Source organism: Chelmon rostratus, chromosome 5 (genome assembly GCF_017976325.1).
Source record: "Chelmon rostratus isolate fCheRos1 chromosome 5, fCheRos1.pri, whole genome shotgun sequence".
Taxonomy (NCBI): domain Eukaryota; kingdom Metazoa; phylum Chordata; class Actinopteri; order Chaetodontiformes; family Chaetodontidae; genus Chelmon; species Chelmon rostratus.
The window spans coordinates 7,190,667-7,215,185 of NC_055662.1; the positions used below are offsets into that span (position 1 = coordinate 7,190,667).

At 44.7% G+C, this 24,519-nt stretch overlaps 1 protein-coding gene across 1 annotated transcript; it reads left to right on the top strand.

The window, feature by feature from the left end:
• Positions 1-488: 488 nt before the first annotated feature.
• On the top strand, positions 489-21,350 carry apba1a (amyloid beta (A4) precursor protein-binding, family A, member 1a). Its single transcript, XM_041937646.1, has 12 exons — positions 489-2,078; positions 7,928-8,026; positions 8,139-8,178; positions 9,750-9,895; positions 12,673-12,705; positions 16,816-16,902; positions 17,944-18,129; positions 18,301-18,480; positions 18,779-18,991; positions 20,319-20,438; positions 20,542-20,682; positions 21,279-21,350. Exons 1-12 carry the CDS (start codon positions 489-491, stop codon positions 21,348-21,350), a joined length of 2,907 nt encoding a protein of 968 aa, XP_041793580.1.
• The last annotated feature ends 3,169 nt before the right edge of the window (positions 21,351-24,519 follow it).

Below are 24,519 nucleotides of genomic sequence, written 5' to 3' on the forward strand. Positions count from 1 at the left end.
ACTTTTGATGGAGCCTACTGGCCCCAGAGAGTAAGCAATCATAATCCACCAACTGTGTGGCGCCGTGCACCTTTATACAGTCCTGCTCTGCCAACTGCCCCACAAAAGAGGCATGGGTCTGCACACAGTTATGAGACAAAAGTTAATGGTACAAATTGTTACCTGGTTAGCAACCAAGCTTGCACTGCTATCGTGGCTGAGTGGTGCTAGCATGTTCCTGGTAGGCAAGAATGTGAGTGGTTAGTGCACCAGTTGCCACTATGTGACCAGACTTCCAGTGCCACCTTTTGCAATCATGCACCAATCACTGTGTCACATTTTCTGAACATATTTTTCCATTTCTGTTTACTGACAGTTTCTCCCTTTCTGTCTACCACTTTCAGTCTCTGTCCAGCAGCTTTCGCCCTGCCCTCATACATGCACCGGCTGATGACGCACTCCTAAAACCTTTCTCTGACACCACTGAATCAAACAGAACCACATCAGCCATGAACCCCCAGGAGACGGAGCTTGGCCAGGAAGTGATGGAGGAGACCGATGCCCCTCCTCGCCATCGCCACAACAACCGGTCCCGTAACCACAACAACCAGGAAAGGCGCAACAGACGCTGCGATGCGCCTGCTGGAGGAAGTGCCGGCGGTAGAGCCAGGGCGCCGCAGCAGCGCAGGCCACAGGAGGAGCAAGACATGGAGCTGCAGCATGGAGCTCAGCCCCCGCAGCACCAGCCGCCCCAGCCGCCCCAGCCGCCCCAGCCCATTCCCCGACCTGCAGTGACACGTTATCGCAGGCAAGGGGACAGCGAGGCGCGGATCAGAGCCCAGCAGCAGAGGCACAGGCAGAGGCAGCAGAGGGAGGCAGAGAGAGCGCAGCATTTAGCGCAACAACAGGAGAATCAGCACCACGCAGAGATGACCCCGGAAGATGAACGAGAGCGGGACGATTCGGCGCTGGCCCGCTCAGCGAGCACTGAGAGCGGCTTCCACACCCACACTGACCGGGCCGAGGGGGACGACGGCCTGGTGATGATGTCTCTGGAGCCTGAGGGGCAGCCAGAGGTGGAGGACGAAGCGGGAAACTATGGAGTCCAGCTGCGGCCGGAGGCGGAGGGGTACACTGAGAGTGCAGAGGCTGAACAGCAACTTCTCCACCCACATCCTAGCTACCCTCCGCAGCCCCCGCCCCTACCACGTGAACCCCTGCCTGACATCCAGAACCCACAGAGACAAGATGAAGCAGAGGAGATGATGAACACTGGCTACTCCAACTACGTCTACACCCAACCCCTCAGCCACTCTGGAGGGAGGCCTGATGTCTCGGCCGGTCAGAGCTTGGAGAGTTTAGATGGTGGACTTGTGGATGAAGCCTACTCAGAGCCATATGACATTTACTCACTCTCTGAGCACGTTTACGAGGAAATCTGCGATGCTCCGACATCAGTGTCATCTGCTGCGGACGGAGCTGAGGACGCAGAGTCTCTCCAACAGAAGAGGGCCGGCTTTCAGCTGTTGGAGGGTCCGGTAGGAGGTGGAGACTACCATCAGCAAGAGGCGGTGGGCTCCCGCCTGCGGCACTATGACGAACGCTCGGATGGCGAGTCTGACAGCCCAGAGAAGGAGGCCGAGTTTGCCCCGTACCCACGTGCAGACAGCTGCGACCAGGAGGAGGACATCGACAGCATCGTGGCTGAGGTCAAAGAAAGCCTGAGCTCTCAGAATCTTCATTGTGTTACGGACGACACCATAGATGAAGAGAATGAGCTACCGCAGGGAGAAGAAAAACCCCAACCCGAGTTCCAAACCGACTCGGACAAAAACCACAAAGCTGCCAACCGAGGGAAGCCCGCCAGAAACCAGGCTGGGAGCCCTTCAGAGGAGCCCGTAGCAGTGAGGAACAGTCAGGAGAAGAGGGACGCCATATCCCTGGCCATCAAGGACATTAAGGAGGCCATAGAGGAGGTGAAGAACAGAACGGTGAGATCTCCGTACACACCTGATGAGCCGAAGGAGCCCATTTGGGTAATGAGGCAGGACCTGAGTCCCACCGCAGAGTGTGACCTACAGCCGACACTAGGGGGCGATGTAAGTACAGTTCAGCAGCACTGGCTAATACTGATCAACCTGTGTTGGATGACATGGCTGCTCTGTTAGTCAGCTGTTTGCATGTGAATGTGTTGCTTTACTTTTTTGCACATTTACTATTGAAAGCCAGCAGAGGGCAGAAAACTCCAGGCGGGCAGAACTAAAGACCAGAACACCCATCACGGCCAACATCAACAGCATTAGTTACACAACGCAACTCATCTCATCCTGCTCGACAGAAAGCAAAAACACAAACACAAGGCGCGATGAGGTGAGCTGAGAGGGTTCACTGACATGCTGATTGGACAGATCGCAGCTTCGAGGCGAAACATCACAACACATCAGCTCTGTGTGGGACAGAGGGCAGCACATGTCATAACACAGAAACACAGGCCGGCTGGAAACATCTTGTCGGCTGCAGCTTAGATAAACTGTTTTATGTCTGTCCACACAGGAGGTGTTGCAGCAGCGTTTTTCAATCATTGACCGACAGCGTGTTCTAGGCCTCGTGTCTTTTTTCTTCTATGCTTTACGTGTAATGACAGCGATTGTGTCGATTGGGTCTCTCTCCACCAGCACTGGACTGGAGACGGAGGACTGAGGCTGCTGCTGCTCTTGCACATCCCTTTAGTGGCATCAAGTCATGGGGATAGTTTGGAAATAAATGTTTTTGAGATTCCCACCTTCAGCTGGATTGGTCACAGCAGTGAAAAGAATATTTATAAGATTTCAGGGTCAGGTCCCCATAGACCTCCCTATTAAAATGGCCGATGGTCTAGGGAATAAACAGTACTTGCCTTTTCCTCATCACATTAAAAATACCGTCTGTCCTTCAAATCCTTAAGCTGTTTAAATTCCCGATTACATTCTCGATGAAGACCAGAGACTACCGTTCCTTGATCCCACGGTACATGAGACAATAATAGCAGGCTGCAGGGTATGCAGAAGCAATACGCCACCAAGAACTCAGTTCCCCTCCCCTGTTTGTATCCTTTGTCCTTGTAGTAATGAAATCAGTCCATCTCGCAGCTGCTGCTTGTTTCTCTGACTGAATATTTTTTATGATTCCTGTTTTACTCACGCGGCCTTGCTCTTCCTCTGCATTGCTTTCTTGATTTCCTGCCTTTGACAGTTGATTACTACTGCATATCATTTCAACAATTCACCGTTCTTACCACTGTGTAAGATAAATAGTTTTAATGTCTTTCCCCCTCTGATATAAATGGACTTTTCCCTCTACAATAATGACATCCGTTTTCATAGTCTTCCACACTCCACCACTAAAATGAAAGGAACAGGGCTCGATCTCTTACGCCTGTAGAGGGTATGCAGCCACAGCCTGGTTATTCTGCTGAGCCTCAGCTGGTTAAAACTTCAGTCTGTCGCCTTCCACTCACCATTTTATAGCAACTATGATTGTGGCCACAAATGTCATAAACAGTATAATCATAATATTCATCAAACATTCCTGAAATAAAACCATAAGAGCTGAAATATAGTAAAATTCCTCTCAATGACAGCTCATTCACCTTGGATTTGATGAAGCCTAACAGATGCTGAAAAGTGAACTGTGCTGCAGCTTTGCTCCAAACCACCAACACAAGCAGGTCGGTTGTTAAAGGTTAAATGACTGGGAATGACTTTGACTGCAGCATGATGTCTGTGTCTCTGATTTGATGCATCTGTTCATGTTTCATACTTGTCCTGATTTCTTTGGGGCGTTACTGATTAAAATCATTTTTACAATGCAGAACATTTGTAATGGACACGTACTGTAACATGATAAACCAGTTACTCTGGGCCTCACAGGCCACTAGCTAAAATAACACTTTTGTTCTGCTGGCACACCTCTCCTCACAACCCATCCATTTTTGTTCTATTTTCACTTATCCTCTGTTTGAGGAGGCTTATCACTCCACATCAGTGGCTGACTTGGTTGTAGTATTGTGGTCTTCACATACTTTTTGCCATTTAGTGTATTTTGTGATCAAAAAGTCAGCCGACAGCTTAAAACAAATCCAAATCGATGACAGCAGCTGTGTTGTGTGATTTGCTGTGACTATGCAACGTGAGTGACGACAGAGAGAGATGAAGGCGACAGTACACAGCAGTCTGTGCGTCAACTCTTCGTCAACACTCATCCACACTGCCGTTCAGAGCTGCTGTTTTTTCCAAGCTGACAAACTAAAACAATACTGTGAAGTTAATAATATAGTGCTTTAACTTTTGGAGATATACAGCACAACACAAAACATGTGTGTGTGCGCGTGTGTATAGCTCACTTTTCTACAGCATTTGCAAACCCCACAGACAGAATAGAATAGGTTAACACAACAATGAGATCTGTTTAAAAAATTGATGAACACACAAACACACACACACACACATACACACATATGCTGGTGGGGTGTTGCACTGCTGTGGTCTGATGAATGAGCCTCAGCACAGAGCTGGAGTCAGGGCGTGGTTGGCCTTGATGCTAAGCATGAAGAACACAACACAAATTGTTTTCACATTTCAGTTTGTGGTTGGAGAAAACAAACAGGGTTCAGCCTGTTCATTAGTGAGCTTTAGAGGAGCTGGTACATGGATCTGTGAACAGAGTCTGTCTCCAGGAGCTGGTAGACGTAGCAGTGAGTGGTAAGGAGAACTCCAGGGTTTAAACGGGCCCTTCAGAAACCTTCACATGGACTGTAGAGCACCATGTTGGCCGGCCGTGTCTTTGGATAACATGCTGCCCCTCATATCATTTGCCTGTCTCATACAGCTGTATCGGCCATGGTGATTATGCCAACATTGTTCTCCTCCTGCTGTTGTCTCTCCCCCTCCCTCCTCCCGATGATTTATTGAGTAAGGGTGCGACAGAGAAAGGTAAAGGGCAAGACAAGTTAAATAATTCAGTGAGGATCCAGTAGCAGAATGACCGCGCTGTGTTCCTGTTTACACCACCATGATGAGAACACGCCTGCAGCCTGGCTGCTTTTAGTAACGCTCCTGCTTTAAACTTCATATTAACACTAACATGTACACAACATACAGCGTGAATGGACTCGACCAATAAATACGACATGATGGCACGGTGTCAACAGAGCAAATCCAGGCCGACGGGCAGACCCAGCCTGTTGATTCCATGATGAGTCCTGATACATAATCCTGCAGTCACCTGAGCCGCTGACTCCCAGTCTATAGACACCGGCGTTGCTCTCGGCCACACACTATCTGGGACACTTGTTGAGGTTCAGCTGGGTTTGCGCATTTCCCAAAAACCATGGAGAACTTTTGGATGTATCAAGTAGAAAAGCTTGAGGAGGAACAAGCCAAGCAGAAGCAGCAGAGCGACCAGCATGATGGAGATGAGGTGTGGACAGTTTCAGGAGTTTCTCGTGATTCTTCCTTTGGGCTGTTGAAGTGATGCTTTATATTTGTCGCAGTGGTGGAATCAGTTATCTCTGAAGTGTTCTCGTTTCAGAGCCCTTTATGACTTGATGCAGAAGCTGAAAGTGGTTAAGGGTGAACACTTAATAGTCATTTTTTTTTACAGATAACAATTTGTGATCATGATTTAATGATCTGGACAGAAGTAATGGAGCTATAACATTATGTGCACATGTCAATGCATTCTGAGGAGTGATCTGCCAGAGTACTGCAGTACCACTGACCCTGAAAAAATTCAACATAGTGTATAGGAAGTATGCTGCATGTGTAGGAAGATTCCCAAAATAAACTAATGGATGATTATTTTTTCAGGTTTAACTACATGAGTTCTTTCAGGGAATTCTAGTGCATAAAAAACTCAGCAAACTCAGTTGTAACTGAAAAGAATCTGGTCTCATGAGCACCATCCGGTATCTGAAGATAGAGCTGTGATGTTGTAATAATGGGCAGAACACAAGTATTAGAAACTCTGGGCTCCTGTTGTGTCCTGCTGATTACCTGACTGACTTTAATCTGTTTATTTATTGGCACCATTTCCTCAGACAGACAGAAAGTCAATAGGCTCTTAAAGACTTTCAGAAAAAAATCAGAAAACATTTTCTCCCATCTGGGAAAAGAGAGAAAAGCTTTGTGCACAGCGTGTACTTCATAAAGAAACACATAATGAGACCAGTTCCTTTACTTTTCTGTGTATTTTGTCTGGTGTTTTTAATGACTTTTGCACCCACTAGTTGAATGTTAATTGTCTGATGTGACCTTTACTGCATGCCTTGGCTCATCAGCACACAAACTGTGTGTGCATGTTAAGCCACTGACCCACGAGCGAAACGTGTTGCTCTCCTCCGTGCTGAGAAAACATGCTCGATCATGGGTTTGCAGGTTGAGTGTGTGGTCTCTAGACCACTAACCTTTTCTCCAGTGGTACCTGTCCATGAGGATAGTTCCAGTTGGTTTTATCCAGGTTTGGAAATATCTAACGCAGGAGGAGATCTGAGGACCACAGATGAAATTACTTTCTCTTCCAGTGTATTTGGGTGGAGGTAGAAACAGATACAGAGACAGATCTACAACCTGACTAATCAAACCAAAGCGACCTGCATGAAGAGATGCCACTAGAGGGAAGTGAGAAGTGAATTTTTTGAACAAACCATTTAAATGCTCTGCAAACGTTAAAATAAAAGAAAGGACAAAAAACAGCAGAAGATAGACTAAAACAGACCTACAGTTTATTTAAGCTGTAGCCGACAAGCTGTTCCCAGCCGGTCTGTGTGTCTGTGTTATGACATGTGCTGCCCTCTGTCCCACACAGAGGTGATATGTTGTGATCTTTTGCCTCGAAGCATCATTTGTCCTGTCAGTGTACCCTCTCAGCTCACCTCGTCACAGCTCGTGTTTGCGTTTTTGCTGTCTGACGCGTTCAGACTCCGAGCAGGACCAGATGAGTTGTGCTGTGTAACCAGCGCTGCTGATGTTGGCCTCGTGCTGATCGGAGTGGTCTCGTGCTTTCTGCCCTTTGCTGGCTTTTAATAGACTCCCAGGTGCCCTTCACTCTTCACACAGTTTGGTGCGTAATTAATCATCTTTGTGCTGAGCTCAGATCGTTTTGACAGGCGGGAATCTAACGTGTGAAATTGAGCTTCTCCTTTAGGCTTTCCAAAATGTCACCCTGACAGTTTGAAGTGCTGTGTTTGTTTTCATGAGCATCTCCCTGTTAGACCACAACCCTGATCAGTTTCTGCCATAGCTTTTTCCACTGAGTCATTGCAGACGTGTACCTGTCACCAGCGACGCCTGCATGGCTCATATTGTGCACTTCAGCTCTTGTTCTTCACATATACTCTCCAGAGCTCCTGTAAAAGACATTGTCCCTGTAGACTGATTACAGCGCCTCCTGGGTCCTCGAGCTAGCTCCCCACAACTCAGTGATTTCTGTAGCCTTCCATTCACACGGTGGTGGAGATCAAAACAGTTTGAGAAAACCAAACTTGAGACCCAGAGAGCCTTAGCAGAAATTTACTTGGTCTTTGTTTCGGCCGTAAAACCAAAAAGATGAGATCTGAAAGACGCTCAAAGCTCCTCAGAGCTGAAGACAGCTGCCGAGTCAGTGATAATTCTCTGTGGGTTCATCACTGGGAGCCTCACAGTGCACATTTGAGCCACAGTTAATCTAAAGACATGAATCAGTGCAACTTAAGATACAAATACTATGACTGATGTCATAAAACTCAAATGATGTTTTCTTTGTCGGTGTGATGTAAATTTCATCATCTGCCCATGTCCACAGTGATCCCAGCTGTCCTATGTGTGGACATCCCAGTTTATTTGGTAACACGTGGTGCATGGTTCTGACCTGAGGGTTTCAGTTCACAGACTGTGTTGTGCCTTCTGTCCCCACTCTTGATCCCCCCCTGCAGTCTCCTGGTTCAGGCTCCCCGTCTCCTCCAGGAGCAGAGTCATCCAGCAGACATCTGCTGCAGGAGGACAGCTTTGAGTCCTCTCCCTCCAGCAAAGAGGTGTGTTCAGAGTGTTCATTAGATGTTCACCGCACCGTCTCTCATTTTCACTTTTCCACATCGAGTTGAAGTGATGTTTGAAAAATGTGTTCTTCTCTCTCTTTGTGAATAGTCCAGGAAAAGCCTTGCATCCTTCCCCACATATGTAGAAGGTGAGTGCTTCAGTTTTCAGACTGCGCTTCCACAAGGCGGTGCAGAGGAGTTGAAGGGGAGGTGGAGGTGTGGAGGGATGCTGCGTGAGGTGGAGGAGACAGGTGCATGTCGGTATTCTGAAAAACAAAAAAAGAGAAAGTTAGTTATTGTAGATGATGCAGCTGATTTGGCTGCTCACTAACAAGATCAGCAGCTCTTGGAGGATATTTGGGCCGTTCTGTTTCTTCTCATCATGTCAAGGAGAATCAGACAGTCAAAACAAGATGGCTGCCGTTCTGCCAGTAGTCGGCACGCCATTAATAGACTCGTCATCAGCCGGAGGTGCCACCAAAACACAGTACAACCGCTTAATTCATAGAAAGTCGAGTGAATGAAAAAAGAAGACTTGAAAACTGAGGGAAAGACGTTCAGATAAACATGAAATATTTCAGAGGGAAATAAATGCAGAAGAGAAACGAATCTGAGGATCTACTGTGTGTCTTAAAAATATGAGGGAAATTATAAGATCGAGTTTGTGTTGAGACTGATTGTTATTCTCAGAAGTTGGAAATAAGAGATGAACTTTGTATCTGTTGTTTGGACTGAAGATGAGAGAGACAGAACGCCTCAGGTCAATTTGACAACAAAAGACAAAGAGGGCTTCACGCTGCCCTGCCAGAAGAAAGACATTCAGGTGAATGAACGAAGGATTTCTTTAATTGTCTTCATTTTCATTAGTGTGATACATGAAGACTCGTATTCTTAAACACGGAGGCACCACGTTGATAATAACAGCATGGTAAACAGTAATGACTAAAACAGTTATATCCAAGTTCATACTGGAGTATATTTACAGAGGTAATTCTGGTAATATCTTGGTAATAAGACTGACAGCAGTGTTGAAATGAGCTTTTAAATGTGCAGTGTGTGTGTGTGTGTGTGTGTGTGTGTGTGTGTGTGTGTACAGTGTCAGTAATTACCCAGAAATGAAAAAGCAAGAAAAAAAGGACATTATATGAAGTGAAACAAAAAACAGTGCACTGCAAAACATCAATAGAAAAACCTTAGTGTGTGTTCCACAGTTTGTCTTTTATAATCCTCTTTTAACTCATTTCAAACAAATTCAGCAAATTGCTAATTCAGTAATTCATCATCTCCATTTTGTGGATTTCAGACTGTGGCGTTTGTGGTGCAGCTTCAGCCAGTTTTTTTTGCTGCTGTTACCTTTGTAAAGAGGAACCAGTCAGCTGGTTGAGGGGGCAGCTCAGGTGTTTTTCCTCTTAGTAAATGCTGGTATACTTTATTTTAGTAACTGAACACTTGAATGTGGTCCCCATGACTTCATTTATTTCAGCCTATTACTGCTGCAGAACTGAGCACTCCATCCTAGCATGTATTCATGGTGGCGCCCTCCTCACACCTTTGATGTAGTCTCATTAGAATACTGAGCTTGGATCTCAGGTGCTGGATTTTCCAGCAGGACTGTGATCCACCCATCAGTATAAAACCCCTGATTAGTGCAGCTTCGACCTGAATCTGAGCGTGCTGGTGGAAACGCCGTGTTACATACTGAACCACTCCCTCCCTCCAGTCCCAGGCCCATGTGACCCAGAGGACCTGATTGATGGGATCATCTTCGCAGCCAACTACCTGGGCTCCACCCAGCTGCTGTCGGACAAGACACCGTCCAAGAACATCCGCATGATGCAGGCGCAGGAGGCCGTCAGCCGCATCAAGGTGAAAGCACACAGGACACACTCGGACACACTCCTGTGGTGTGTGCACACACTGGTTAGCAGATTGCATGAGGATTTTTACAAGCCACAGTTGTTTCTTATGTTTAAAGCTCATTCAGACAGCTGCTTTATGAACTGGTATTAACTAAATTCAAGTTTACATGATGCGGTACCTCTTGTGTTTTCTCTGTTTTTGATAGTTTAGTTTTCTAAAACCCATTTCTATGCCGATGACTGTTCCCCTTTTGGCAGTCTGACAACTTTCTCCACCTGAACGGGGACGAAACAGAAACCCCACAAAATATTGTGTCACTTACGTCCTTCAGCCGGTCAAACTCAGGGTGTCACTTTTGACTCATCACTTTCATTTGAAGCACACATCAATGAGGTCTTTCATCCATCTCTGCCACACTGCCTGAGTTTGCACATTTTTAACACAGGCAGACGTAGAACTTCTCATTCATGCATTCATCCCCTCCAGACTCTGTTGTAATGTGCTGTACTCAGTCCAAAATATCTAACCTGATCTGCCAGATGGTTCGTTCCACAGAACCGTCTGGAGGGTCGTCCGTCCAAACTGTTTGGAAAAGGGCAGGCACTTTCAAAAAAATGCTTGACAGGGTGTCAAATTAACCATTTTTTTTACTTCAACCAATCAGATCAATGAACCGTATGATGCAGTGGGAAAACAAACTCTTGCTGAAGCCGGTCAGCCGACGAGCCAAGACATCTTTTTCACGGAGAAAAGCCCTCAGTGCCGTTCAGTGCTCCTCTTTCAGTGAAGAATTACTCTCCAGTTCTGATTGAATTGATGCTACAGCAGCATCTACGCTAACCTCTTTAGGAGCCGCCATTGTTGTTTGAAACGAGCAGTCACACCTAAACCACACCCGGCTGCCTCACAGGACGCTGATCCTGATCCTAAGCGTTGCTTTCTGTTCTCTTTTTTTTTATTTGATCTTATTTTGCTGCATTTTGATTTCATGTGTAGCAATCTACTTATTTGTTATCTGTACAACACACAGTGAATTAGTGGTAAGCATAAATATATATTTTAGATATTTATTTTTTTTAGCTTCATGTTTTTGCATGTACAGCTTAGATAACATTGATAACTAACGTATATAATTATACTGTAAACATAAAGCATATAAATTAAAGCATTGCTATTTTCTGCATTTTGAATTTTAAGTCTGTCTAAGACTTCAAACTGAAAACTACAATGTGTCATTTCTTGCTTGATGATGATACTTGATCAATAAAGCCACAAAGCCAAACAATGAAACAGTTCATCCTTATGGGATTATCTCAGTGTGGTGTCACTCAGCACCTCCACTGTTGCTCTGCTGAGTTTCTTCCATCAGTGCTGCATCGGCCTTGCCCCTGTATGAAACAGTGTTTTGACACCAGCCAATAAAATGTAAAATGACGCTGACATTTTGAAATTCATGCAGGAGGCACAGGTTTCCTGCTTCAGTGAGCAGAGCCGAAGTGCCTGAGTTTAGCTCCGTGCAGCTGCTGAACAAACGTCTGTGTGAGGTCTGATCGTTAGCCATCGTTATAGTCTGTCTTCCTGCAGCCGGTCCCAGGAGTCTGAGGACAGAGGAGCTCAACTGCGTGGTGATGCAGGTCTGTACAGGAAGTGCTGAGAGTCTGCCTCTGGAGACAGAATAACAGAGACACCTGCTGGTAGAGGAAGGCTAATGCAAACACACTTTGTCTTCATATCACCTTGCATGGTGATGTATCCAAAGACTCCCACTGTACCGTGAGTGCATATAGTTTTAGGATGAGCAGAGAATGAACACAGACAGCTGTCCAGAGCGTCTTGGCTGAGGCTGGGCTGTGTTGGCAGGGTGTGTTTTACAGCCAGATGGTGTTCAGGACGGATGAACTCCCCTGTTCTCAGCTGAGGGACAGTTGGAAGGTGAGGGGGCTCTTCCCTGGAGCTAATCAGTCTGCCTTTGAGGGGGTGGGAGATCTAGAAACCCCCTCAGCGCTCATTTTGAAATGCTAATCTAGGAACACCCAGGATGATTGCTGTACAGCGGCCTGTTCAGCTCACTAGGTGTTGAGGTAGTCCCATGAATCACTACCCCTCCACACTCTCGACATTCAAAACACATGTTCAAAATGTATCGTGATCCTGCACGGCCTCATAGGGTGGGCTAATTGTGACCGAGTGTTAGCATTTTCTGCTGTGTTCTGAACCGCACGTGGTTACCAATTACTCAGAAGTCGTACCAGTGCAGTGTGCTTGGCCATTCATTTATCACAAGCCTCGCATGAGTCAGAATTTAGGCCAAAATGAATAAATAGTTAAAAGCATTTAAACTGTCAAAACACTGCAACACAGAATTTCAACTTTGTGTTCGTAACAGTTTTAAGAAGCTTTGCTCTGTAGGACTATTTTAGGTTCACCCTCAGTGTGATTCGTAGGAGTCATTCTGTAAGATTCAGGTTCAGTATTTCAGTAAAACCCACCTCATCTTTAGCTCAGACTCTGGGGTGTAGCCATCTGTATGCACTGCACACTCCTGCACAGACATCAGCACCAGTTATGATGCTCATGACACACAAATATGCACATGGGCACACCTACTCAGTGTGAACAGAATAACAAACACTGTGTGGTACAGTGGCTCTACACTGGGTGTGATGTCTGCTTACTGTATGCCGAGCACCCGTCCCCGCCACCCTCCCTGTGATCCAGTCAGCCTCTCCTGTGCACTGCTCTAACCCATTACTCTCCTGTCTGCTTTATTCCATGCCTGGCAGACGGCCCAGAAATTAGCCCAGAACAGGAAGAAGGTGCAGTACCTACATATCCGTCTCGTCCTCCGCACTGCCGAGCACAGCTTCTCCTTCTCCTCTGCTTGGCTCTTTGTCTCTCTCTGTGTCCGTCTGTGTGTATCACTGTCCTATCCTCTGTGTCCTCTTCAGTGTTGTGTCATTCTGATGACCTGTTGGCATTTTCCTGAATCCAGCAACCAGCCTCGTACTGTTGGAGGTGATGTTCATTGCTTTCTTCCCTCGGGTCTCCGGTCCCCTCGCCATCTCTTCATTCCATATCAGACATGCTATGTCCATAATTTGGAACATTGTAGTTTCTGTAAAAGTGGTTAACTCATCATGTGCTTGTCACGGAGGGAATCCAGTTTGCTGGATGCAGGAAACAGCTGTAATCTCTCTGACACTGTGAGGTCTCACTGGGTTTGTGGTTAATTTCTCTGCTGCTCACTCTGTGTTTGTACTGATGCTGTTTATGACTGTACATAATATCCTACATCCTCTTGTTTGCTCACCTACCAAGAGGCAGATGATAAAATGCGTTGTCAAATCATCTCTGTGCGTCCAGTACAGACAGAGGTCTGGGATGTCTCCCGCCATGCTCAGCGTAATTAGACTTTGCAGTGATGGGGACTGATGGGGGACATATGTAGCCATGAACCAAAGACTCAGACAGATTAATAGTTTGAGCTGTGGCTAAAAGTCAGAATTTAACAATGGTATTTTGTAAATTAAAAAAAAAATTAAGATAACAAATGTAAAAGTGATGCTGGGGGGAGGTGGAGCTTTTAAAGAACTACATGAACTATATAATATATAATATAGCGCTCTGAAAAGGGCCATGCTCCCAGTCTCTGTGCTAAGCTAGGCTGAACATGTTCTGGATCTCTGTTCTTGACATACACAGATGACTTGACTCTGGGTAAGACAGCAAAAAGCATGTTTCCCAAAATGTTGAACTACTCGTTTAATAGTCACGTGGCACACTGCAGATTCTGTCCTGTCAGACAGCCAGCTGTGAAAGTGTCCTTACTACTCTGAACCACTAAAAACATGGACTACTAATCTCTGTATAAGCTTTGCAGTTAACACATGCACAGTGTCAGGTTGACATACTGTGTTATCATGATTACTGTTCTTTGATTTTGTTTTCAGCGACCCATTGTGCGTGTAGAAAAAGTGGCGACTAGCATTTGTGATGCTCAATGAAGGCACAGCTGTTAATTGGATGTTAGAGGTCTTGCTGGGTGGGCTGAGTGAAACATTTCATCTGGACAGATTTGTTCTACAAATCTGTATGAAACTGCTGAAAAGTAATTCATGAATAAAAAGGACTAATAGAAAACAGGAGGGTGGAATAAGTCCTGTAGAAACCTTTGGCAACCTTTATAACTATAGCTCGTCATGGTGACATGTCTGAACTTTCCACTGCACTAGTGTGCAATGATAACATCTCTGTGACAACAGCAGAAGCAGGCTTGCGTATTTCAAGCACGTTTCAAATGGGTAAATTGTGCTCTCAGATGATTCACTCGTGTACATGAACTGATAAGAAGTGCTCTCAGATTACTGTCAAGTTGCTATAGCAGCAGGAACTGAGCTTCCAGGTTGTTGTTGTTACTACAGCCAGTTAGTGAAGAGCACCCTCACTGTTAGCAGCAGCCTTGCAGCTGTTTGGTGTAGAGGTGTTAGTTCATGCACCCAAATGATTAATCTAAGAACACAAATGACTCATTTATGCACACAATTTTCCTCTCTGACAAAGATTTACTAGTCACTTAAAGCTTAAAAGCTAGCACACACTCACAATGTGTCCTGAAACCAATACTGACAGACAGCTAGCCATGTAGCATCAGACTAACCACTGTCATGGTGTTGTAGCGATGCTTCACTCTGTCAATCTCTGTGTGCAACATAGATGAAGCATCCAAACCCTGTACCCAGTGAGTGTGAAGTGTGTTTGTTGTTGTTGGATTTTCAAGGTGGAAAAAAGGACCAAAACGTTCCTCAGATAATTCACAGCCACATCTCCACCAAACCACGCCTGAAGACACAGCTACCAAATGCATTCTTATGTATAACCTTGTGCAGCTCACAAGCAGGCAGGTGCATTGTGTGCCAGGTGATTTGTGTGCCTGACCTTTGCTCAGGAGACTGCTCAGTCCTCATGCACTTTCTAAAAAAAAAAGGTGCATGGATGCAGGTTCGTCAAGCTAGCCAGTAAATGAGCAATTGGAACCAAATCATTAGACATGCCTGCTTCTGAGCTGAGACACAGGGAGTGTAGCTATATAACAGACAACCTCTATGGAAAGGATTATTATGGGCCTGTGGAATATGTACAACATGAACATTTGGCATCGAGGCTCTGACCTCATCGCTCCCCACACAAAGCAGCAAGCTCAGCACAGCGAGGAGTGGAGAATCGATGAAGCCATCAGTGACAATTAATGAAATGCTTTATGAACAGCAGCGGCAGCGAGCAATAGCTTTAAGGCGAGCTTTAGGATGTGCTTTATGAGATACGTTACAGCAGAGGAGCACGCAGTGTGAGTGCAGCAGCAGACTCAAGGTGACTGCCTGGACTGGCTCACAGGCTTTGCTTCACGTTGGAGCACATGGACACACAGTACAAGTGACTGTGCTGCAGCTGTGCTTTTAGATGTTTCCATGGATCTTTTACTGTTGTAATCCACGAATCCACGTTGGCCACAGTTGACCGTTTCATACAGAGTTTGGGTGGAGTAAATCTTCACGAAAAGTCTAGCTGCACAGAGACTAATGATTTGTCCACATCTTATTGGAAGAAGAGGAAGAATGGCATTACATCTTCCTGTGAAATAGACACATCCAAAATAGTCTCTCAAAACTGTCTCTCTTTCATTGTTGTGAATATATTTGCTGGCTTTGATTATTGTATCGAAGGACCTACACCCCTTTGCTGAGTTTCCTGCACTTTGGCACCTTTCACAGACTTTCAAAAACACCCTCCAAATCCAACATAATGCAAACAGCAGTCTGTCTCTTTTTTACAAATGTGTGTACTTATTCACTGAGGGGCACAGTGAGGGAAAACACTTTGGTGGATTGACTTAATGTATCTAAAAATTGTAGTGCATGGCGAGGACAGTACCTACAGTAAGACATGCAGATCTTAATACACTTTGCTAGATGCTTTACATTATCAAATGTGCCTGCTGCATATTTAGATAATATAATGATCATGACGGAAAAATCAATTAAAGAAGACCTTTATGATATTTAGAGATATTTATGAACAAAGCTCATATCACTGCATTGCGAAACATATTCAGCCAAACTAAGTGAGATGACTGGTAATTATGCCTCAGATCTATATACCATTCTGCTGTTTACTGCCTTACGGGGACTATTTTCACTGTTCCTCATTAGCGTGCACTCATCACTGATTTTTAATGACAGTAAAGAGTTATTTTGTTTTACATCCCTGCTGACCGTTTTCCACAGCATGCTGCAGTGTGTTTGTATGTATTTATCCTTCCCTCTGGGTAGCCAGCGGTTCTTCATTCACTTTACTGTGCTGTCAAAATCAAAGAGACTTAAAGGAATAGTTCAACATTTTGGGAAATGTGCTTATTGACTTTGTTGCAGAGAGTTAGATGAGAGGATTGAAAAGTTTGTTCTGCATTACCATCCAACGCTAATGTTTTGTGACTTTCACACTGATGACAGCAGATGCAATGTTCACTGAAGCTCAAGCTGCGAGATTTTCATTGAGCTGATATGGTAGTGGGAAGAACAAAAAGCTAAACTATGGCATTCTTGGCCAAATGGTCAGCAGTAGTGTAATGAATGACTATTTGCTGCACAGACAAATATTGGTATTATTTGTTTAGAGTTGTGGAGTCCAGACTTGCCCCTTGGGGTTTATGGATCAGACAGCGCTGTTCATTTAGCAGCTGTTATATCTTTCAGTGTGTTTTCCTTCACTGTGTGCTGTGGTTGTAATGAGATGGTTACTGACCTTGAACTTTGAAGTCCTGCTCATTCACACACGTTTTGGCCTTTAACTGCCTGGATGTGTGTTTTATCAATGTCTGTCTCGTATTGCTTTGTGAACGTGGTTGTGTGTGTGTGTATGTGTGTGTGTAGGCCTCTGAGGGTGAGCCTCAGCCCATGACAGAGGTGGATCTCTTCATCTCCACCCAGAGAATCAAAGTGCTCAACGCTGACTCCCAGGTACTCACTCTGACTGAGCACAACACACACCTGTAGTGCTTTTTGTATCACCAGCTGTTTAGATATTGCTAGATCTCTGCAGCTAACCAGCCAGTCAGTTAAAAAGTGAACTCTGCAATTGGATTAAAGTGCATGGTTACTAGGCTACTGCATAATTCATTGAAAGGAATAAAGAGCAAATAAAGCAGCCACACAACTAATCTCTGAAATGTCTAAATAGAACAAGCAGTTGCATCATCGGAATGAAAGAATGAAGCTCATGATACCAGTGTCATCCATAACTGATAGAGTTATGTTAGTGGTATGCATTGCCTGCGGTGGAGTAACAGTAGTTAACCGATAAATTAACGGATATTCAAGCAGCATTTGCTTTTGAACTGCACATTTGAACAAACAAGCAGTGTGGACACAAAATAAGCACTGTGACTTTCACGGACGTAACTACTGTATACTGGTACTGTTACAGCAGTAAAAGCAGCATGCCATCATAATGTAGATCATATGTTTAGTTTCTCTTCACAACCCTTCAGCATCGTTGTTGGGGTTGAGTCTGCTATTGGCCTTTTGGTTTACTTTAGTGTCTGTGTGGAATTTTAGCAAAAGCTGGCTGGACAATCTCCAGTACGACTGATCCAGATTTGTGATGTTACACAAAATTCATATGAGGCCCTTAAATGGATGTTTTTAAATTAGTTAATCCATCCAGCCATCTGCTGCTGTGTTTACTGATTCATTGAAGATATTAGGAATAATTGTTATATACTGTGCAGCTGGGAAGGAATGACAAAATTGTGATATAAATGTAAATGCATTCATGCAATTGGTAAATAATTCTTGGTCATATCATCTCTACTAGTTGTCATTTAGCCTCTTGTTATTAAGACCTATAATGAAGAAAGACTGACTCTGATTAGTCCTTCAGATGATTCGGTGTGACCGTCCATGTTGTTTGGGTTATGTTAAATTTGGTGGATTTGGCTACTTACTTTGGTTTATAACCCCACATTTAAATGATGTGTATTACGCTTCTCTGACTACCAGGAGACCATGATGGACCACCCTTTGCGGACCATCTCCTACATCGCAGACATCGGCAACATAGTGGTCCTGATGGCCCGGCGCAGGATGCCTCGACCCGACTCTCAGGAGAATGTGGAGGCCTCGGACCCAGGGCAAGACAGCAAGCGCCAGTACAAGATGATATGCCACGTGTTTGAGTCTGAGGATGTGAGTCTGACAGCAGTTATGTAATGCATGCATACATTTTTTAATGTTAATTTTGACAGTTTAATCCTTAAATGAAAAAGAACTTCAGCAGACTGCGAGATGAGCTTCTAAATGATTGCAATTATTTGAATAATTTTACCCCCCCACACACACACTCATCCTGTCCTCTAGGCCCAGCTGATTGCCCAGTCCATCGGGCAGGCCTTCAGTGTGGCTTACCAGGAGTTCTTACGGGCCAATGGCATAAACCCTGAGGATCTTAGCCAGAAGGAGTACAGTGACCTGCTCAACACCCAGGACATGTACAACGATGACCTCATCCACTTCTCCAAGTCTGAAAACTGCAAAGATGTAAGTCGGGCTGTGTGTCATTCAAACATTATTTTACTGGTTTCTCTACTCTTCAATTAAGAGTCAAAATAATAAAGCTGAGCATTGTATGAGTTTTCTGAACTTCCAAATTCCAGAGGCTCTGCTGTCATTATCAGCATGAATGTATACTGACACTCAATGAAATAACTACAAAGTTTTATATGGTTTGGTATGTTTTTACATGATGATGTGGGAAAGTGTTGGTTTGACATTGATTTTATTGAAAATGACTTTGTGTTGTTTGTGTTTGCTTGTGGCCTGGCTGCCGTGAACTCAGGTGTTCATAGAGAAAGCTAAGGGGGAGATTCTGGGTGTGGTCATTGTGGAGAGTGGGTGGGGCTCCATCCTGCCCACGGTCATCATTGCCAACATGATGCATGCTGGGCCAGCGGAGAGGTCTGGCAGACTGAACATAGGAGACCAGATCATGTCCATTAATGGGACCAGTCTAGTGGGACTGCCACTGTCCACCTGCCAGAGCATCATCAAGGTATGCAAATGACGTTATTTTTAATAATGGACACGATAAATGGAGACAGTGGTTATAGAGGTGCACAGGTAGCACAGGGACAAAGTTCTTGAGGTACAGACAGATGCATGAAGAGGCAGGGGGGATGACTTTCACCAAATGTCCTCCGCCCGAATCCAACCATTGTAGCGTGCTGTGTATGGTGTGCCTATTAACTGTTTAACTGTTTAACAGCACCAAGCGACCCCAGATGTAAAATGAAGATCAAGAATCAATTCAAACAGTCAGTGTAAAGAGGACGAACCAGTTTTGTTCAGTCTGTCTAAGGCTCTGTGATTGAAGCACTGACATGCAGCAGTCAAGGTGTGAGAAGATGACACCTTGCTTGTTTATTATGTACATATATATAGTCTACTTTTTATTTTTTATTTCGTTTTTTCTCTATCTCTGTTGTTATTTTTCTTCCAGCTGCCACTATATGCTGCTGTAATGCCCAAATTTCCCCGGCTGGGGGATAAATTAAGTTTTAGCTCATCTTATGAAGGCGTGTGTGGCAGGTTTAGAGTCTTTTTTCACATATTCTAGTAGGTGACAAGAAGACTGAGCTATTTTATTATGGTTAAAATGTAAGTAAGAATTAAAGATTTTTAAGCTACAAGTTTAATGATGGAGTGAAGAAATGTGCTGAGGGTCTATAGCAAGAATAATTGTCTTGTCATGAAGAAAATGGTTTTCCATCCAGTTGTTCAGGCAGACAGTCCTGTAGAATCCAGCTGACCACAGTCAGTGAAAAATGAAATAACATGCCACAGCAGCACATTCTGTTAGAATTGAAGAAAAACAACCTGAGGACCTAGAATTGATCGCTGGGAAACTCCAAACCTATCATTGGCCAGTGAAGAGAAAGCACTGTCTCCAGAGAACTGCTGTGTTCCAGGCAGGAGGAGAACCAGTCTTGGGCAAAACCAGAAATTCTGACCCAGTATCAGCATGTGAGGAAAAATCACGTCAAATGCTGAAATGTAAATAATAATCAAGTAAAAATGAAACAGCAGTATGATGCTGATGGAAGCCAGATTTCAATTTTTCATGAATACATTTATGATCCAAGACTTCAAGATGTTGCTTGGCGTTTACTTTCTCCGGACTTTTATAATAAAAGCACAACTTGCAAATAGGTGATGAAAATTGTGGGGGAGGGAAGAATCAGTTTCAGGCTTCTGCAAGAGAGACTGTGTTTGCAGGTGGGATGCCAGTGAGTGAGTTTTTCTACCAAAACCACCACTGGCATCTCCTCGTATGTTTGTGTTGTGGCATTTCCCTGATACCATTTGCTTTCCTTAAACAGGGTCTGAAGAACCAGTCTCGGATCAAGCTAAACATTGTCAGATGTCCCCCGGTGACCACTGTGCTCATCAGACGGCCTGACCTCCGCTACCAGCTGGGCTTCAGCGTCCAGAATGGCATTGTCGGTAGCACTGTGGCTCTGCGCTGTTTTTATGTGAAGTGAGATTTGCTAAGTTGCTCGAGTGAAAAGTGATTTGTCGCGTTAAAGTCTGTTCCTCCGACAGATCTGCAGCCTGATGCGTGGGGGCATCGCTGAGCGGGGCGGGGTCCGAGTGGGTCACCGCATTATCGAGATCAACAGTCAGAGCGTGGTGGCCACGCCCCATGAAAAAATTGTCCACATCCTGTCCAACGCTGTGGGAGAGGTGAGACATGGACATAACAAACACTGTGATCTGGATCATATTCTTACTGAAGCTGCTGCATGCAAGTAAACGTTCCCGCCTCTTATTGCCCGAAGTCACGGTTATCATGAATTCCTGCACTGCACGGCCATGGGATTATTCGAGGTATTAGCAGTGAATGTCACAGCTCGGTTGCTGAGTAGCATCAGATGTCTCCTAATTGGCTTTTGCAGCGAGGACTTCCAACTGTGCTGTTTGCTTGGTTATAAACAGCAACAGCAGCTACATGACACCCAAAGGTTCATGCCAGTGCACCCAGTGTAAGCAGCTCAACACTTACTGCAAGCTTTAAAACAACGTCCTGACCTCCAGAAGCAGTCAGAAGAGCTGAAAATGTATGTTTTATTGTAATTAGCTTCAGCCATTAATCATATTTTACACATCATCATTTACTCAAGAATAAAAGAGACCCAGTTAGCTCGGACAGATACTTTACCAGGTACGGCCAAGCCACATGGATATAAACACAAGTGTGGCAGTTTATTTGAAAACTGAATCTACATATTATTGAGCTGTTTAAGGATTTGCATTCTTTGTTCTGTTTGTGACCGTCTCAGATCCACATGAAGACGATGCCTGCAGCCATGTACCGCCTGCTGACCGCCCAGGAGCAGCCTGTTTACATTTAAGACAAAGCCCTGACCTCACGCACCCTTTAAATCTCCTGCAATCGACTGTCACCCCCCCAAGCCCACCCCTCGTCCCCCTGCTCATCCTGCACCCTTCTGTCCACAGCTGATGGACTGCAGTGAGTTGTTAGTAGGGTCGTTGTGTTGCTCAGCCTCATCCTCAAGGGACAGCAACAGCAACTGTCCATCTGTATCCACTAAAAGACTTGTATGTGTGCTTTGGCTCATGCTATAGTTAGTGAAAGGATGTTTTCAGAGCATGGCAGTGCCCCAGAAACCTTCAGTCTTATTCCTGGTTCACTGTTGATGTTCTGAAACTCCACATATTTCACACTTTCAAACTTGGGCGCACTATAACAGTTCCTAAGTGTCTCTTCAATGTTCAGTTTAGGCAACTAAGACAGTTTGGTGACATTTCTGGTCATTGTTCACTGAGAGAAATGAGAACTTCTCACCCATTAGAACCCATTCTTATGAGGTGAACCCCGATTGTGGACTTGAAGGCAATCTGCACATTCAATCCTGACCTTCACCCCCTGACTGTGCTTTCTGCCACGCTGCTATTTCACTGGCAGAACACTGCCTGTGTCTGCTTATTTTTCCTCCAGCAAAACATTTATGTGAGAAAGTCTTCTTTATGTGCATTGTATGCACTCATGTTGTAATTATACATTTCATGGGACCAAGCTCGCTTTCATTCTCAGCTCTCCCTCCTGCCACTGCGATCCACTGGAACTACTCTACCGTGGTGTTCTTTGCACAACACAGAGCTCTGCACAGAGCTGACACACGTGTGTGTGAACACACACTCCCCCGCATCACATTCCGCGAGTTTGCTGCATTGTCGGAAGAGTTGACAGCGCAGCTCCATTTTGCACTTCACATTTCGGACAGGAACGCTCTCCAACTCCGCCGTAGTTGTTGTGTTTCCATTCCACTGGTTTCATTTTTTTTGTATCCTCTGCACACCAGCACTAGCTCCAGTCAGCATGGAATGACCCCCATTCAATGAATACCCCTCTTACACCACAGGCCAGTGTCCAAACATAGAGCACACTCACGTGAGACGCTGTTGCACCAAACCTGATGACCCACGATGTCCCTATGTCAAGGTGTTTGCACAAGACGCAGGAGTGGAATGTGAGTCTCGTGGTGTCTGTCTTTACCCCAGGCTGATAAATTGATATGAATTCAGTCCCTTTCTTCCCCTTCTATTGAAAAAGACAAAGTAAAACAAGATTCTGCACACTAATGGTACCAGTCTACCAAGGCTTCAGTTGAAAATATGTTCTGTTCATTGCTGGTTGGATAATGTAAATAATGTGGAGTGAGCTTAGGACGACAACACGCCGCCATATGTGGCTGTACAAAGCACCACACAGCACAGTGTACAGCTGCACAGTCGGTTTCCTTAATCCAGACTTTTGGGGGCACTGCACTGCTCGAAGCAAATACAGGAACACTCAAACACTCAAGAAAATACATTTCCACGGCACTAACTCCATCAGCAGTCCGGTCATAGTCGCCACTCTGCCGCTCTCACTCTCTCTTTAAACACAAACACTGGTCTTATTTTATTCTTTCAATCAGTGTCAAGCTGCCCTCACTGAAACTTAGCATTGCCTGCAGATGTTTTGCATTAACTTGGGAAGGCAGGCAGTGTGCCCTTTGAGCTACTGGAAGTCAAGCAGTGGTTCAGGAGGTGTCAGTGTAACTGTAGGACCAGGAAGTGGGAACAGTGAGAGGGCAGAGAGATGATGAACGAGTGCTGTGGAAATGGATGCTATACTGAAGTTATCAAGACAACAGGTAGATATGGAGGAATTTAGAATTAAAAGAGGAGCTGATCAGAAAACAGGGAGGCTTCTGACCAAAATGTGATGAAATGTACTTATGAAACAGGGGAAATAAGGATTTATGTCCCATTTCTAATATGAACGTCTTTCAGGGAATGGCCTGAGTAAATAATGGCCATGCACATTATTTGAGAATTTAAAGAACCCGACAAATAACACATCAGGCCAGACACTACAGGCAAAAAAACATGCACTGGTTGAGTTTGGGATATTTTGCCTCCATAACAATTCAGACTAGTGCAAAGAAAATATCCCAAAATACACATCTAGGTGTTTATTTTACTTCAGATTTCTGTTCTGGAAATATTTAGACATTCGCACATATTCATTCATTATTCTTTATTTGGCTCCTCATTAGCTTCCACAGAGTGGTCGCTTGTCTTCCTGGGGTCCACACAAAAACAACAACAATAAAGAAGGCAACAATTTAAAATCACACTGTCAATAAGAAAAGAAAATGCAATATTAGCTAAACAAAAAGATCGAAAAATAAGTGAAATGTCTGCATGAAACAACAACAAACATTAAAACAACATTTCAGAAGACAAAATAAAATTGTCCTAATGTAAGTAATCAAGTTGGAAAGTTTCTTTCAGTTGAATGTTTTACACCTGTAGTGTCTTGCCTTAAGCCCGGGGGCAACCACTGAAGTAAAGGAACAGTGGAATTATGCTGTTGAGAAATTTTCCATGAATTATCTAAACGCCAGAGCCATTTGCATTGATCACCAAAGACCTCTTCCATACACATTTGTACATGTAGCAGCATTGAATAACCAAATGTGCTGAATGGGTGACAGAATGAGTTCAATGTGTCTTCTAAATGTAATAAGTGATAATAATCGAGTCAATATCAGTGGAAAGGAGGGAGATTTTACATGAATGGGACTTATTATCAGGACTATTACACTATTTTGGGTTGTGAAGGTGATCGCTGTAATGCAGCAGATGATATAATTCAGTTTGCTTTTTCCTCAATTGAAATACAATATGCGTTGTATTCTGACAAAGCTGTGTTTTCTCTGCAGTTATTGAAGTGCAGTAAGAGAAGTGCATGTGTTCCAGGGCCACTGTCACACAGTGGGGTCGTGGCGAAGGACCTTCAGTACGAGAGAAAAAGGCAGCGGCTCAGTGGGATTTAATGTCCACCAAAGCTCTACGGCAGGCTCCTCAGTTTCCCCTCGACAGTCACGTTTGTGTTGCTGCAATGCAGACTGTTCAGGGGTTCAACTCTTTATCAGAAGTGCAATGGGGTTTGGTGTTTATTTCGCTGAAAACCTGAAACATGATTCTCTTAGCCAGATTTATTTTCCT